Source organism: Mobula birostris, chromosome 1, assembly GCF_030028105.1.
Source record: "Mobula birostris isolate sMobBir1 chromosome 1, sMobBir1.hap1, whole genome shotgun sequence".
NCBI classification, from domain to species: Eukaryota; Metazoa; Chordata; class Chondrichthyes; order Myliobatiformes; family Myliobatidae; genus Mobula; species Mobula birostris.
This window is the reverse complement of record NC_092370.1, coordinates 1,778,928-1,797,201: the sequence shown is the minus strand read 5'-3', so window position 1 is coordinate 1,797,201 and position 18,274 is coordinate 1,778,928. Positions and strand designations below refer to the sequence as shown.

Genomic DNA, 18,274 nt, shown 5'->3' with positions numbered 1-18,274 from the left:
TTTAGCTGCTGGTAAGTAGTGATGTTCCACAGGGTCTGTGTTGGGAAGGATTCTTTTGATATTATATGTCAATGTTGGATGATGGAATTGATTTGCACATGACACTGAGATAGGTGGAGGGCCAAGTAGTTTGCTGAGGCGCAAAGGGATTTAGGAGTAGTTATGCAGGATTCCCTGAAGGTCCATTTGCAGGTCAAGTCTCTGGTGAGGAAGGCAAATGTTAGTATTGATTTCAAGAGGACTAGAATATAAAAGCAAGGTTGTAATATTGAGACTTCATAAAGCACTGGTGAGGCCTCACTTGGAGTACTGTGAACAGTTTTGGGCCCATTATCTTAGAAAGGATGTGCTGAAACTGGACTGGATTCAAAGAATTAGAATTAGAACTTTATTTCTTACATCCATCTCACAACATGAGGGAGTAAAAATCTTTATGTTGGTTCTCTGTTGCTATGTACAAGCAATCAGGAAAATGTGGGAGGATATTGCTCAAACACTAAGATTGTATACATACCCGTACAAAAGGAATGGGTTGCACCTGAATCCAAGGAGGACTAATATTCTTGCGGGCAGATTTAATCGAGCTGTTGGGAGCGGTTTAAACTAATATTGCAGGGGGATGGAAACCAGTATGATAGAGCTGAGGATGAACCAGCAAGTTTGGAAGTTGATGATGGGTGTAACATGAATGTACGGAAGAATGAGCCAATGATTGGGTACAAATGCAGATGGAGCAAAGAGTTAAATTGTATCACAGAGGCAAAATTTAAAAGAGTAAAGAATATAGGACTGAAGGTGCTGTATTTAAATGCACTTAGTGTTCAGAATAAGGTGGACAATGGAATTAAAGATCAGTTGGTATGACATTGTGGGCATCACTGAGTCATAGCCGAAAGAAGGCCAGAGTTGGGAGCTTGATATACTTCATATCGAAAGGATAGGCAGGAAGGCATAGGCAATGGTGTGGCTCTGTTGGTAAGAGATGGAATTACATCTTTAGAAAGAGGTGACATAGGGTCAGAGAATATTGAACCTTTGTGGGTGGGGTTAAGAAACTGAAAGGTGCAAAAAACCATTATGGGAATCACATATAGGGCCTCCAAATAGTAGCCAAGGGGGGGGGGTGGGATTGCAAAGGGAGTTGGGAAAGGCATGTGATAAGGTAATGACACGAATGCAATGGGGGTCTTCAACTTGCAAGGTGATTGGGTAAATCAGGTTGGTGTTGGATTGCAAGAGAGGGAATTTGTTGTGTGACAGGGTCCTGAAGTACCCATATGAACTGTGCTTTTGAAGAGAGAGAGAGAGAGAGAGAGAGATAGAGATAGAGATAGATATCACAGTTTATTTATACGTTCCACAAGGACACTGGCAGCTTCTGTGTTCTTACAGAGAGAGGAGGGAGAGGCTGCTTGACAGACAGCTGGTATTCAGCACAGTGAGATAAATAGAAGGTCAGCTGCTAGACCTGGAGACACATGGTTTTAGACACTGAATGAGCTTTGTTGTGCCCACAGAAAAGGTGGGTTTTGGAGGATCGATCAGTAGCTCTCACAATGTGAAAAGGGAGTGACTGGTGGGGAGTTATTTGTGGGTTAATAGCTCCACCACAGAAGAATGGTCCCCTTTGTGGTGGTCATAGTTGGTGACTTCTAAAGGATTTCGGAGGACAACAGGAAGATCAATGGCATCAGCTCACCTGAAGACTCAAATCTCTCCCTCTCTCTCTCTCTCTCCATCAGTACTCAAGTCAATACCACGAATTGAAGTGATCTTTACTCATCATCATAAGACTATCTATTTATCCCTAGACTTGAAGAAGCTTGGTTTTCATATATTTCCACACTTACTTGTATATATAATCATTGCTAACCTGTCTGATATCTCTGCATTTATATTACCATATTGCGTAGTTACTAATAAATTCCATTAGTTAATAGCAATACTGGACTCCAAAGTGTTTTCCATCTCTGCTGGCTCTTTAACCTGTCACAGGGTACGTGACAGTTGAATGGCTACGAGATGGCTTTTTGCAGCAGTTTGTGTTTGAGCCTACTCAGGGAAAGGCTATCTTAGATTGGGTGTTGTGTAATAACCCAGATCTTAGTAGGGAACTTAACGTAAAAGAACCCACAGGAGGCAGTGATGATAACAAGATTGAGTTCATATACAATTTGAGAGGTAGAAGCATAATTCACATATATCTGTATTGCAATGGAATAAAGGGTATTGCAGAGGCATGAGAGAGGAGCTTGCCCAGGTGGATTGGAGGAGGATACTGGCAGGGATGACGGCAGAGCAGTTAAGGCTGAAGTTCCTGTGACTAGTTCTCAAGATGCAGGATAGATACGTCGATAGAAGAAGTTCTCAAATGGCAGGGGTTGGCAACCATAGCTAACAAAGGAAGTTAAGGATTGTATGAAAGCCAAGGAAAGGGCATATAAGGCAGCAAAAATGAATGGGAAGTTGGATGATTGGGAAACTTTTAAAATCCAACAAAAGGTAACAAATAAAGCTACAAGAAGGGAAAAGATGAAATATGAGGACAGACTAGCTAATAATATAAAGCAAGTTACCAAAAGTTGATTCAGTAATATAGAGTACAAGGGTGGTGAGAGTTGATATTGGACCACTGGAAAATGATGCTGGTGAGGTAGTAATGGGGGACAAAGAAATGGCAGATAAACTTAATGAGTACTTTGCTTGGGTCTTCACTGGTAGTACACTAAAACACTAGTAGTGTGCCAGAGGTCCGTGAGGGTCAGGGAGCCATTGCTATTACAAAGGAAAAAGTGCTAGGCAAACTCAAAGGTCTTAAGGTGGATAAGTCACCTGGGCCAGATAGACTACATCCCAGAGTCCTGAGAGGGTTTGCTAAAGAGACAACGGATGTATTGGTCATGACCTTTCAAGAATCACTTGACTCTGGCATGGTCCCAGACGACTGGAAGATAGCAAATTTCACTCCACTCTTTAAGTTGCTGTGGGCAGAACTGAAAAAGTGTGTGCGAGCAAGGAGGCCTACAAACCTGACTCAGTTACACCAGTTCTGTCTGGAGGAATGGAACAAAATTCCAGCAACTTACTGTGAGAAGCTTGTGGAAGGCTACCCAAAATGTTTGACCCAAATTAAACAATTTAAAGGCAACGCTACAAAATACTAACAAAGCGCATGTAAACTTCTGACCCACTAGGAAAGTGATGAAAGAAGTAAAAGCTGAAATAAATCATTCTCTCTACTATTATGCTGACATTTCACATTTTTAAAATAAAGTAGTGATCCTAACTGACCTAAGACAGGGAATGTTTTCTAGGATTAAATGTCAGGAATTGTGAAAAACTGAGTTTAAAAGTATTTGGTTAAGGTGTATGTAAACATATGACTTCAACTGTATATGGCAAGAATGCAGGTCTGTGGGGTTGAGTGGGATCTGGTATCAGCCATGATGGAATGGTGGATCAGATTTGATGGGCTGAATGGCCTAATTCTGTTCCTATGTTTTACGGTCTTATGGTATCATCTCTCTATTTCTTCTACGAAATGTACTGCATTTGTCACCTCTTTGCCCTTTCTCTTAATCTTTCTAAATCATTCTGTAGCACCTCTACTTCCTCAAAACTACCTGCCCCTCCACCTACCTTGATATCGTCTGCAAACTTTGCAAAAAAGCTACCAATGCTCATCCAGGTCATTGACATATAATGGAAAGATAATCAGTCCCAACACAGACCCCCATGTAACACCACTGGTCAGCTGTAGCCAAGCAGATAAAGCTCCATTTATTCCCACTTTTTATCTCCTGCCAATCAGCCGCTGCTTTATTCATGCCAGAATCTTTCCTGTAATACCATGGCCTCATAGCAACCTCGTGTGTGGGACCTTGTAAAAGGCCTTCTGAAAATCCAAGTATAAAACATCAACCAATACTTCTTTGTCTATCCTGCTTGCTATTTCTTCAAAGAATTACAACAGATTTGTCAAGCAAGATTTTCCCATGAGGAAACCATGCTGACTATGACCTATTTTATCAGATGCCTCTAAGTACCCTGAAACCTCATTCTTGATAATCGACTCCAACATCTTCGCAACCACTGAGGTCAGACTAACTGGCCTATAGTTTCATTTCTTCTGCCTCTCTCCCTTGAAGAGTGGAGTGACATTTGCAATTTTCCACTCTACCGGAACCATTCCAGAATCTAGTAGTAGAGCTTTGATCAGTGACTTCTCAGACATCGGAAATTTGAGAGAAGGGGATTTCACTCAGGTCCACTGCCAAGTAAACAGAAGAGAGCAGCAGATCCCAGTGGTGTAGTAGATCTTTGACCAGCGACTAATCTGGACATCACAAGTCTGAGAGTAAGTGATTTCATTCAGGTTCACTGCAAGAGTAGAGAAAAGGATCAGAGGGTTGTGGAAGCGTAATAGAGATTTGATCAGTTTTTTCCCCCACTGGGGTTGGGTGATAGCAGAGCTGGAGGTCATGACAAGTTAGGCAAAAGCCAGCACGGTTTCCTTAAAGGAAAATCCTGCTTGACTAACCTAGTGTAATTGTTTGAGGAAAGGAGATGTAGTAGATGTGGTGTATTTGAATTTTCAGAAGGCCTTTGACAAGGTGCCACAAATAAGGCTGCTTCGCAAGAGCTCATGGAATTACAGGGAAGTTACTAGTGTGGGTGGAGCATTGGCTGGTCGGCAGAAAACAGAGCGGGAATAAATGGAAACACGAGGAATTCTGCAGATGCTGGAAATTCAAGCAGCACACATCAAAGCTGCTGGTGAACGCAGCAGGCCAGTCAGCATCTCGAGGAAGAGGTACAGTCGATGTTTCGGGCCGAGACCCTTCATCAGGTCTAACTGAAAGAAGAGCTAGTAAGAGGTTTGAAAGTGGGAGGGGGAGGGGGAGATCCAAAGTGATAGGAGAAGACAGGAGGGGGAGGGATGGAGCCAAGAGCTGGACAGGTGATTGGCAAAAGGAATATGAGAGGATCATGGGACAGGAGACCCAGGGAGAAGGAAAAGGGGGATGGGGGGGAAAACTCAGAGGATGGGCAAGGGTATAGTCAGAGGGGCAGAGGGAGAAAAAGGAGAGAGAGAGAAAGAATATGTGTATATAAATAAATAACGGATGGGGTATGAGGGGGAGGTGGGGTATTAGCGGTGGGTTTGATCCCACCACTAAGCACATCTTTCCCTCCCCCCTCCGCTTTCCGCAGGGATCGCTCCCTATGCGACTCCCTTATCCATTCGTCCCCCCATTCATCCCCACCGATCTCCCTCCTGGCACTTATCCTTGTAAGCCGAACAAGTGCTACACATGCCCTTACACTTCCTCCCTTACCACCATTCAGGGCCCCAGACAGTTCTTCCAGGTGAGGCAACATTTCACCTGTGAGTCGGTTGGGGTAATATACTGCGTCCGGTGCTCCCGATGTGGCCTTCTATATATTGGCGAGACCCGACGCAGACTGGGAGATTGTTTTGCTGAGCACCTATGCTCTGTCTGCCAGAGAAAGCAGGATCTCCCAGTGGCCACACATTTTAATTCCACGTCCCATTCCCATTCTGATATGTCTATCCACGGCCTCCTCTACTGTAAAGATGAAGCCACACTCAGGTTGGAGGAACAACACCTTATATTCCGTCTGGGAGCCTCCAACCTGATGGCATGAACATCGACTTCTCTAACTTCCGCTAAGGCCCCACCTCCCCCTCGTACCCCATCCGTTATTTATTTATATACACACACACATTCTTTCTCTCTCTCTCCTTTTTCTCCGTCTGCCCCTTGGACTATACCCCTTGCCCATTCTCTGGGTTTTTCCCCCTCCCCCTTTTCTTTCTCCCTGGGCCTCCTGTCCCATGATCCTCTCATAGCCTTTTTGCCAATCACCTGTCCAGCTCTTGGCTCCATCCCTCCCCCTCCTGTCTTCTCCTATCATTTTTGATCTCTCCCTCCCACTTTCAAATCTCGTACTAGTTCTTCCTTCAGTTAGTCCTGACGAAGGGTCTTGGCCTGAAATGTCGACTGTACCTCTTCCTAGAGATGCTGCCTGGCCTGCTGCATTCACCAGCAACTTTGATGTGTGTTGTGGGAATAAATGGATCCTATTTTGGCTGGCTGCCGGTTATCAGTGGAGTTCCACAGGGGTCGGTGTTGGGACCGCTATTTTTTACGATGTATGTCAATGATTTGGACTATGGGATTAATGGATTTGTGGCTAAATTTGCCAATGTTACAAAGATAGGTGGAGGAGCAGGTAGTGTTGAGGAAACAGGGAGCCTGCAGGGGGACTTAGATAGTTTAGGGGAATGGGAAAAATGGCAAATAAAATACAATGTTGGAAAGTGTATGGTCATGCACTTTGGTGGAAGAAATAAATGGGCAGACTATTATTTAGATGGGGAGAGAATTCAAAATGCAGGGATACAAAGGGACTTGGGAGTCCTTGTGCAGGATACCCTAAAGGTTAACCTCCAGGTTGAATCGGTGGTGAAGAAGGCAAATGCAACGTTGGCATTCATTTCTGGAGGTATAGAATACAAGAGCAGGAATGTGATGTTGAGGCTCTATAAGGCATTCGTGAGACCACACTTAGAGTATTGTGTGCAATTTTGGGCTCCTTATTTTAGAAAGGATACACTGACTGACATTGGAGAGGGTTCAGAGAAGATTCATGAGAATGATTCCAGGAATGAAAGGGTTACTGTATCAGGAACGTCTGGCAGCTCTTGGGCTGTATTCCCTGGAGTTCAGGAGAGTGAAGGGGGATCTCATAGAAACATTCCAAATGTTAAAAGGCCTGAACAGATTAGATATGGCAAAGTTATTTCCCATGTTAGGGGATTCTAGGACAAGAGGGCATGACTTCAGAATTGAAGGACATCCTTTTAGAACAGAGATGTGGAGAAATTACTTTAGTCAGAGGGTGGTAAATCTGTGGAATTTGTTGCCACGAGTGACTGTGGAGGCCAAGTGGGCCAGATGGCCTACTTCTGCTTCTATAGCTTTTGGCCTTGTGGTCTGAATCATCCTGAGTGGTTGCATTATGGTCAAGTTCAATTTGAATGGGCAGGAATGCAAGAAGCTGCAAAGAGTAATGGATTCTGTCCAATACATCACAGGCACAAACCTCCCCACCATCAGTCGTCTCTGCAGGAAGCACTGCCTTAAGACGACAATACCCTTCTTCAAAGATCCCCAGCACCCGGGCCATGTCACTTTCTGACAACCACCACCGAGCAGGAGGTACAAAAGCCTAAAACTTCACGCCACCAGGTTCAGGAACAGTTACCTCCCTTCACCATTTGGTTCTTGAGCCAAGCTGTGCAACCCTAGTCACTACTGTGACCACTTTGGACTATAACGGGCTTGCTTTGCTCTGATTGTGTTTTATTTGAACAAAAATTATAATGTTTTTATGTTTTTCTTGTGACTGCTGCTTTTCGGATGCTCTGTGTCTAAGTGATCTGCGAGTAAGTTTTTCATTTCACCTGTACACACGTGTACTTGTGCAGATGACAATAACCTTGACTTTGAAATGGTGAAATTCCATACCGTATTTTTGGCTGTAGCTGGCGTCACAATCACTTCCCTCATCAATCCATGAGGATTCTGCAAGGGGATAACTGGCTCCACTGAAGAGTTGGCTGTTCAGCCACGAACCTGAGGAATCCATGGAAAAGAAGCTTGCAAACGATCGACGAGCCTTTCTCCTCCGTCGGAAAACTCTGTAGGATTGCAAAATCAGTTCCTTCAGCATAGGACTGGAGATGGAATAGGGTGTTAGATATCAGCTCCAATGCCCTGAGCCACTTCTACCGATGGATAAACACACACCTCAAATGTCCAAATGCAACCATATCCTACCCTCCAAACAAGAATTGATGAATGCTTGTGTGTCAATGCAAGGAGCATTCGTAACAAGGTGGATGAATTGAAAGTGCAGATTGTTATTAATGATTGTGATATAGTTGGGATCACAGAGACATGGCTCCAGGGTGACCAAGGATGGGAGCTCAACGTTCAGGGATATTCAATATTCAGGAGGGATAAACATGAAGGGAGGGGAGGTGGGGTGGCGTTGCTGGTTAAAGAAGAGATTAACGCAATAGAAAGGAAGGACATAAGCCGGGAAGATGTGGAATCGATATGGGTAGAGCTGCATAACACTAAGGGACAGAAAACGCTGGTGGGAGTTGTGTACAGGCCACCTAACAGTAGTAGTGGGGTCGGAGATGGTATTAAACAGGAAATTAGAAATGTGTGCAATAAAGGAACAGCAGTTATAATGGGTGACTTCAATCTACATGTAGATTGGGTGAACCAAATTGGTAAAGGTGCTGAGGAAGAGGATTTCTTGGAATGTATGCAGGATGGTTTTTTGAACCAACATGTCGAGGAACCAACTAGAGAGCAGGCTATTCTGGACTGGGTTTTGAGCAATGAGGAAGGGTTAATTAGCAATCTTGTCGTGAGAGGCCCTTTGGGTAAGAGTGACCATAATATGGTAGAATTCTTCATTAAGATGGAGAGTGACATAGTTAATTCAGAAACAAAGATTCTGAACTTAAAGAGGGGTAACTTTGAAGGTATGAGACGTGAATTAGCTAAGATAGACTGGCAAATGACACTTAAAGGATTGACGGTGGATATGCAATGGCAAGCATTTAAAGGTTGCATGGATGAACTACAACAATTGTTCATCCCAGTTTGGCAAAAGAATAAATCAAGGAAGGTAGTGCACCCGTGGCTGATAAGAGAAATTAGGGATAGTATCAATTCCAAAGAAGAAGCATACAAATTAGCCAGAGAAAGTGGCTCACCTGAGGACTAGGAGAAATTCAGAGTTCAGCAGAGGAGGACAAAGGGCTTAATTAGGAAGTGGAAAAAATATTATGAGAGAAAACTGGCAGGGAACATAAAAACTGACTGTAAAAGCTTTTATAGGTATGTAAAAAGGAAAAGACTGGTAAAGACAAATGTAGGTCCCCTACAGACAGAAACAGGTGAATTGATTATGGGGAGCAAGGACATGGCAGACCAATTGAATAATTAATTTGGTTCTGTCTTCACTAAAGAGGACATAAATAATCTTCCAGAAATAGTAGGGGACAGAGGGTCCAGTGAGATGGAGGAACTGAGTGAAATACTTGTTAGTAGGGAAGTGGTGTTAGGTAAATTGAAGGGATTGAAGGCAGATAAATCCCCAGGGCCAGATGGTCTGCATCCCAGAGTGCTTAAGGAAGTAGCCCAAGAAATAGTGGATGCATTAGTGATAATTTTTCAAAACTCGTTAGATTCTAGACTAGTTCCTGAGGATTGGAGGGTGGCTAATGTAACCCCACTTTTTAAAAAAGGAGGGAGAGAGAAACCGGGGAATTATAGACCGGTTAGCCTAACGTCGGTGGTGGGGAAACTGCTGGAGTCAGTCATCAAAGATGTGATAACAGCACATTTGGAAAGCAGTGAAATCATCGGACAAAGTCAACATGGATTTGTGAAAGGAAAATCATGTCTGACGAATCTCATTGAATTTTTTGAGGATGTAACTAGTAGGGTGGATAGGGGAGAACCAGTGGATGTGGTATATTTGGATTTTCAAAAGGCTTTTGACAAGGTCCCACACAGGAGATTAGTGTGCAAACTTAAAGCACATGGTATTGGGGGTAAGGTATTGATGTGGATGGAGAATTGGTTAGCAGACAGGAAGCAAACAGTGGGAATAAACGGGACCTTTTCAGAATGGCAGTCGGTGACTAGTGGGGTACCACAAGGCTCAGTGCTGGGACCCCAGTTGTTTACAATATATATTAATGACTTGGATGAGGGAATTAAATGCAGCATCTCCAAGTTTGCGGATGACACGAAGCTGGGTGGCAGTGTTAGCTGTGAGGAGGATGCTAAGAGGATGCAGAGTGACTTGGATAGGTTGGGTGAGTGGGCAAATTCATGGCAGATGCAATTTAATGTGGCTAAATGTGAAGTTATCCACTTTGGTAGCAAAAATAGGAAAACAGATTATTATCTGAATGGTGGCCGATTAGGAAAAGGGGAGGTGCAACGAGACCTGGGTGTCATTATACACCAGTCATTGAAAGTGGGCATGCAGGTACAGCAGGCGGTGAAAAAGGCGAATGGTATGCTGGCATTTATAGCGAGAGGATTTGAGTACAGGAGCAGGGAGGTACTACTGCAGTTGTACAAGGCCTTGGTGAGACCACACCTGGAGTATTGTGTGCAGTTTTGGTCCCCTAATCTGAGGAAAGACATCCTTGCCACAGAGGGAGTACAAAGAAGGTTCACCAGATTGATTCCTGGGATGGCAGGACTTTCATATGAAGAAAGACTGGATGAACTGGGCTTGTACTCGTTGGAATCTAGAAGATTGAGGGGGGATCTGATTGAAACGTATAAAATCCTAAAGGGATTGGACAGGCTGGATGCAGGAAGATTGTTCCCGATGTTGGGGAAGTCCAGAACAAGGGGTCACAGTTTGAGGATAAAGGGGAAGCCTTTTAGGACCGAGATTAGGAAAAACTTCTTCACTCAGAGAGTGGTGAATCTGTGGAATTCTCTGCCACAGGAAGCAGTTGAGGCCAGTACATTGGCTATATTTAAGAGGGAGTTAGATATGGCCCTTGTGGTTACGGGGATCAGGGGGTATGGAGGGAAGGCTGGGGCGGTGTTCTGAGTTGGATGATCAGCCATGATCATAATAAATAGCGATGCAGGCTCGAAGGGCCGAATAGCCTACTCCTGCACCTATTTTCTATGTTTCTATGTTTCTATGAAATTTGAGGACCCCGAGGGTGCTGGACATGGGGATGCTTTGAGGACACTTCCCTCACTGGGAGGGCAGGAGATCCAGAACTGTGGCAAAAGTATGACATCAGAACAGAAATGGCTGGAACTTCTGGAAGCAATTTGGAAGGTACAGGATACATACCTCTCAAAGAGATTTCTATAGAAGTATTCTCAAGGCAAGATGAGAACTGTGGTTAACAAGGGAAGTCAAAGCCAACATGAAAGCCAAATAGAGGGCACATAATAGAGCAAAAATTAGTAAGAAGTTAGAGGATTTGAAAGCTTCTAAATACCAAGAGAAGGCAACTTAAAAAGTCATTAAGGTAAAGATGGAATATGAAAGATAGCCAGCCATAATATTAGATCATAAGACCATAACACACAAGAACAGAATTAGACCATTTTGCCCATCGAGTCTGCTCCATCATTTAATCATGGCTGAACCTTTTTTCCCCTTCTCAGCTCCAGTCCCCAGCTTTCTCCCCATAACCTTTGATGCTGTGTCCAGTCAAGAACCTATCAAGCTCTGCCTTAAATACACCCAATGACCTGACCTCCACAGCTGCCTCTGGTAATAAATTCCACAAATTCACCACCCTCTGACTTATGTACCCTTAGGTCTCCCAGCTTCTTGAGCACCTTCTCCCTTGTAATAGTAACTGCACTCATTTCTGTTCCCTCACACCCTTCAACATCTGGCTAATCAATTGTGAAGATTGATGCAGAAAGAGGATACCAAAAGTTTCTTCAGATACACAAAGTGTCAGCACATCCTTACTTAAATAATGGGCCCATAACTGCTCACATGGGCACCAAGTGAGGCCTCACCAGTGCTTTATAAAGCCTCAGCATCACATTCTTGTTGTTAATGTTCTACTCCTCCTGATATGAATGCTAACATTACATTTGCCTTCTTCACCACCAACTCAACCTGCAACTGAACCTGTAGGGAATCCTGCATATGGAATCCCAATTCCCTTTGCATCTCAGATTTTTGAGTTTTCTCCCCATTTAGAAAAGAGTCTATGCTTTTATTCCTTCTACTGAAGTGTACGACCCAGCACCTTGCAACACTGTACTCCAGCTGCCACTTCTTCGTCCGTCCTCCAAACTGTCCAAGTCTTTCTGCAGCCTCCTTGCTTCCTCAACTATAGCTGCCTCTCTATCCATCTTTGTATTGTTTCTATATTTGGGCACAAAGCTGCTAAATCCGTCATCCATTGACATATACCGTTAAAAGAAGCGGTCCCAACATAGACCCCTGTGGAACAATAGTCACCAGCAGCCAATCAGAAAAGGCTCCCTTTCCTCCTACTCTTGCCTCCTGCCAACCAGTTAATGCTTTATCCATGCTAGAGTCGTTCCTGTAATACCATGGGCTTGTAGGTTGATAAGCAGCCTCACGCGCATTACTTTATCAAAGGCCTCCTGAGAATACAAATACACAACATCCATTAATTCACCTTTGCCCATCCTGCTTGTTATTTAGAAACATAGAAAACCTACAGCATAATACCGGCCCTTTGGCCGAACATGTACTTACTTTAGAAATTACCTAGGGTTACCCATAGCCCTCTATTTTTCTAAGCTCCATGTACCTATCCAGGAGCCTCTTAAAAGACCCTATTGATTCCACCTCCACCACCATCATCGGCAGCCCATTCCACGCACTCACCACTCTCTGCATAAAAAACTTACCCCTGACATCTCCTCTGTACCAACTTCCAATCATCTTAAAACTATGCCCTTTCATGCTAGCCTTTTCAGCCCTGGGAAAATGCCTCTGACTATCCACACGATCAATGCCTCTCATCATCTTATACACCTCTATCAGGTCACCTCTCATCCTCTGTCGCTCCAAGGAGAAAAGGCCAAGTTCACTCAACCTATTCTCATAAGGCATGCTCCCCAATCGAGGCAACATCCTTGTAAATCTCATCTGCACCCTTTCTATGATTTCCACATCCTTCCTGTAGTGAGGCGACCAGAACTGAGCACTGTACTCCAGGTGGGGTCTGACCAGGGTCCTACATAGCTGCAACATTACCTCTCGGCTCTTAAATGCAATCCCACAATTGATGAAGGCCAATGCACTGTATGCCTTCTTAACCACAGAGTCAACCTGTGTAGCAGCCTTGAGCATCCTATGGATTTGGACCCCAAGATAACCTCTGATCCTCCACACTGCCAAGAGACTGACCACTAATACTATATTCTGCCATCATATTTGACCTACCAAATGAACCATCTCACACTTATCTGGGTTGAACTCCATCTGCCACTCCTCAGCACAGTTTTGCACCCGATCAATGTCCTGTTGTAACCTCTGACAGCCCTCCACACTATCCACAACACCCCCAACCTTTGTGTCATCAGCAAATTTACTAAACCATCCCTCCACTTCTTCATCCAGGTCATTTATAAAACTCACAATGAGTAGGGGTCCTGGAACAGATCCCTGATGCACACCACTGGTCACCAGCCTCCATGCAGAATATGACCAATGCTGACCCGATTTCTTCAAAGTATTCTAACAAATTTGTCAGTCAGGATATTAACTTGCGAAAACAATGCTGACTGCATCCTATTTTATCATGTGCCTCTAATTACCCCAAAACCACATCCTTAACAATCGACTCTTACATCTTCCCAACCACTGACGTCAGACTAACTCATCTTTAGTTTCCTTTCTTCTGCCTCTCTCCCGTCTTGAGAAGTGGAGTGACATTTGGCATTCTCCAGTCCTCTGGGACCATTCCAGAATCGAGCAATTCTTGAAAGTTCATTACTAATCCCTCCACAATCTCTTCAGCCACCTCTTTCAGAACTCTGGGGTATACATCATCTGGACCTTTCAGTTTCCAAAGCACCTTCTTGCTAGTAATAGCCTCTGTACTCACTTCTGTCCTGACACTCTCGAAGTTTTAAACATACTCCAAGTGTCTTCCACAGTGAAGATTGATCCAAAATATTCATTCAGTTCATCTGCTATTTCCTGGTCCCCATTACTATCTCTCTAACTTCATTTTCCAACATCCACTCTTGTCACTCTTTTACTGCTTGTATATTTGAAAAGACATTTGCTACCATCTTCGATATTATTGGCCAGCTTACCTTCATATCGTATAGTAACTGTAACTGGTAAATAAAGATAATCCTTCATCCTCGATCTGGTAAGAATACCCAAGCTGAATATCATGCCTGATTCAGGTTGTATCCATTGTGGTTGCTGTGTTTGGGAACAGACACTCACCTTACCAGGTTTTCCTTGTAGCTGATGTTTATTTTGGATGGAGTTAAGGTAATATTCCCTTCTTCATCAATGAAACTCTCTTCACTCACATCATAATAACCATTAGTCAACAGTCGTGGACTCCGACGGCACGCGCAGGGGGAGCCCCCCAGAAGGTTCAGGTGACAAGGTGAATAAGGGCTCTCATTGGTCATCAGTGAGATGCTGGAAGCAACAAAATACAAAAGAAAGAAAACTGCGCGATTTATTAAGGCAAACAGGAGACTGCAGATGCTTGAAGAACTCATGGCGTCAAGCAGTATCTGTGGAAGTGAAAGGATGGTCACCAAGATCTCCCAGAGGCCACCCATTTCAATCCAACATCCTAGTCCTACTGTCCACCACCTTCTCTCCTGCCACATTCAATTTGGCAGTAGCTCCATCTGGGTAGCTCTAAATTGTTGCCATGGGCCTCAATTCTCTAATTTCTAGTAATTTCTCTCCTCTCCCCCATTTCTTGTTTCAATTTCCCATTCTGGTTTCCCTCTTACCCCACTGCTTCTCCCCGCCTGCCTCTGGTTCCTCTCCTCCCTTCTCTTTCACCCATAGTCCACTCTCCTCTCCTATCAGATTCCTTCTTTACTCTACATCTTCCACTTGTCTCCTCTTCCCCACTCACCACGTTTCACCTGTCACCTGCCAGCTTGTCCTCCTTCCTCTTCTCCCACCTTCTTATTCCAGCTTCTTCCCCCTTCCTTTCCAACTCTTTATTCCTCTCCACAGATGCTGCCTGACCTGCTGAGTTCCTCCAGCATTTTGCGTGCATTGTTCGAGACGTTAAGGTGCTTGGAGTTAAGCATGGGGGGGTAGTTTATGGAGAGAAGATAGGACAATGGGGTCGAGAAGAAATGGATCAGCCATGTTGAAACGGTCAAGCAGACTTGATGGGCCAAATTGCTTAATCCTGTTCCTATGCCTTATGGTGTTCGAGGATGTCAGAGCTAAGGTTTTGTTTACATGTGGAGTGCTGGGTGTACAAATACCCTGCCGGGGCAGTGGTAAAGGCTGATACATTTGGGATATTATTTAAGAAACTCTTAGATAGGCACATGGGTGATAAAAATGGAGAGCTGTGTGGAGGGGGAAGGGTTAGATTGATATTAGGGTAGGTTAAAAAGTCAGCACAACATCATGGGCCAAATGTCCTGTACTGTGCTGCAATGTTTACATTACACACAGAAATCTACTCAAACTTCTAAGTAGTGGAGCTATCGTACCTTCTTTGTGATGACAAAAAAATTTATTTCTAAGCATTGATTTTGAAAGAGTCACATTGTAAACAATAAAAGAAAACTTTAGTGTGTGTCTGAATACCTTTGAAGGACCCTTTTCGGAGACAGCTCCTTCTGAACTTCCTCCGGAAACATCTGTGCAGCTGCCAAAGGCAATAAATACTTTGTTAGCTGTTAAAAAATCATCGAGAAGATTGGAATAAACTAGTGCACCCAACAATCTCAAGGAATATTGGCTGTTTGCACAGATTTAAATACAGATCATGTGAAGTTACAAACCTCAAGAGCTTCATATGAACAAGCTGCAAGGAATGGCCAAGAGGGGAAAAGGAAAGTGGCGTTGGGAGGCAGGGGCAGAATGAGGGTACACTGTATAAAATATCTTAGAAATATTATGATTGGATTGTACGAGTTAGTGCTGCCTTCTTTAAAATTCACATCAGCTTTTAAAATGAGCAGTTTAGAAAATGTGTAAGTGGGCTGGTCTAGTTGTAAGTGATGACATATCTAACATCAAGATGAAGGGTTCTGATGAAGAGTCTCAGCCCAAAACGTCAACTGTACTCTTTTCCATAGATGCTGCTTAACCTGCTGAGTTCCTCCAGCGTTTTGTGTGTGTTGTTTGCATCTGCAGATTTTCTCTTGTATCTAATATCAAGGTTCCTTAAGGTTGTCATTGCCAGTGGGTGGGGGTGGTGGATGTGGTCTGGCTGTAAGTAATGACATATCTAATACCACAGTTCTTTAAGGTTGTCACAGCTGGGGTAAAGGGTTGCAGTGGGGATGAACTCCTACTACCTATTAAGTGCTCCCAATGGCGTGAGTCTCAAATAGCCTCTGACAACTAAGTCCAGCTCCTGGCCTTAGCCACAACACCTGGCAGAACCTGGATTGGCCATATGTGAAGGGCAGGAGCTGGACTGAGAGAAGAAGGTGGGTTACTGGCACCATAAAACCAGTCGATTTCAGCAAACGGGGCTCGTTAGCCATGGTTGGCAGCTCATCAAGGAGAGGGGAAACTCCGATCTCAAACCTCTGTTCCACTCATGAGGAAGACTTCGGGAGTAAACCCAGAGGAAAATTTCAGAGTTGGAGTCCCTAAGCAGTCCTATGTGGGTTTCAACACTGACTGGCAACCTCTGCCAAACCGCATCAGTCCCTACCATTCCTCTTTGATTCACAGCTGCAAGGAGAAAGAGAGCCGGCTGCATAGGCAACAGTTAGCTTTCCATATCATACTTCCCTGGCTTGCGTATCACAGCTCAGAGGCAACATCCATGGTCAACTATGACCAATGAAGAAGCTCAATCTAATACCATGGGCAAAGCCTTTTCCCTCAAACATGGTTCCAGTGCATTGATATTGTTTTCCCGGGACAATAGAGGGTCACCATTTCCGAGTCAAGGATCTGACTTAACTTCAAACGCTCTTGCACAGAACAATTTTATTCAGGAATCACAGAATTAGAGCACCGAATGGACCACAGGCACAGATTCCAATCTCAGGCATACACCAGAACCCAGAACTGGAGCAAGCCAAAATTCAAGCCAAAACTGCCTGGGTCACAGAGCATGTTTTATGAGGATAGCCTGTCCAAGCTAGGGATTTTCTCTTTGGAGTGAAGGAGGATGTGACTTAACTTGATGGAGGTGTACAAAATGATAAGAGCCATAGATTGAGTGGATAAAGATTTCTTCCTCAGGGAAGAAATGGCTAATGCCTGTGGGCATAATTTTAAGGTGATTGGAGGAAAATATCAGGAGGATGTCAGAGGTTATTTTTAAAACAGAGTGGTGGGTGTGTGACCACATTGCCGGGGTGGTGGCAGACGCAGTCACATTAGAGACATTTAAGAGACTCTTAGGCAAATAAATGATAGACAAATGGAGGGCTATGTGGAAGGGAAGAGTGAGATTGATCTTAAAAAGTGGGCACATTATTATGGGCCAAAGGGCCTGTACTGTGCTGTAATGCTCTATGTTCTAGAACCAGAACACTGGATGGCTGTAGGCATCTCAGGCATGCACCAGAAGCCAGAATTGGAGAAAACTAAAATTAACAGAGGGTTCAGAGAAAAGCTTTGTGCCATGGAGGAATTTGAGAAGAACAACTCTGGGATGATGCTGAACCAAGAGCTGATGTGGAGCAGTGAGTACAGAGTCAGTGGAAGAACAGGGCTTGCAGGTAAGGATATGTACAGCAGGCTTAGGTTTACATTTGCAGAGAGTAGGTGATGGGACATTAGAACAGCATGGACAAGGAAAACAGAAGCAAATGTCCTGAAATGAGAAATTTAATGGCAACATTTAGATGAGTTTGTTGAAATGGATTAAAATAACTATGGAGATGATGAAATTTTCTTCAATCGTACGGCAATAAATTGTTCAGCATTTAATTTCTTGATAGTTCTCTTTTAAATTACCATGTAATGAGTTTGACAAATATTCTGATCCTGGATACATTTCTGCTGTTTGTCAACAGTTAAGAATGGCTGAAGACCTGTTAAAAGAGAAACATAAATAAATTATTCCATTTCAACACTGAACAATTGCAGAGTTTAATGAAATCTTTGGTCACAACATATGTCCCCTTGAATCTTTCATTCCTCAATCACAATAGACTTGAGCAGTTTCTAACCTTTTCAGTGCTGTGTTTTGTGACGGAAACACCTCAGGGAGGAATGGGGTAATGGAAGGTTTCCATGAGTCTGGTGGGACATTCTGATCTCGATGACTGCAGAGAAAAAGCATCTACACTGCATCATGTTTCACCTTCAGAAACTCAAAGTGTCCTTCCCAAGAGCCGGGCACACTGCACCCTGGGCCCATAAAACCACGATGGAGGACAGAATTAGGCCATTCAGCCCATTGAGACTGCTCCGCCATTCCGTCGTGGCTGATCCCAGATCCCACTCAACTCCATACATCTGCCTTCTTGCCAATCAC

The 18,274-nt window shown here is 43.9% G+C and overlaps 1 protein-coding gene across 3 annotated transcripts in view; it reads right to left on the bottom strand.

Annotated features, from left to right (window-relative positions):
* tmem71 (transmembrane protein 71) overlaps nucleotides 1–18,274 on the bottom strand; it is an 84,525-nt gene that overhangs the window by 27,897 nt on the left and 38,354 nt on the right. For all 3 annotated transcript variants that reach the window (XM_072251700.1, XM_072251702.1, XM_072251701.1), the window contains exons 2-5: nucleotides 17,752–17,828; nucleotides 15,412–15,472; nucleotides 14,059–14,262; nucleotides 7,557–7,729 (exon numbers count right to left, since the gene is read on the bottom strand). In XM_072251700.1, coding sequence (XP_072107801.1) covers nucleotides 7,557–7,729; nucleotides 14,059–14,262; nucleotides 15,412–15,472; nucleotides 17,752–17,791 — 478 coding nt within the window. In that variant the 5' untranslated portion in view covers nucleotides 17,792–17,828. The remainder of the gene's footprint in view (nucleotides 1–7,556; nucleotides 7,730–14,058; nucleotides 14,263–15,411; nucleotides 15,473–17,751; nucleotides 17,829–18,274) is intronic.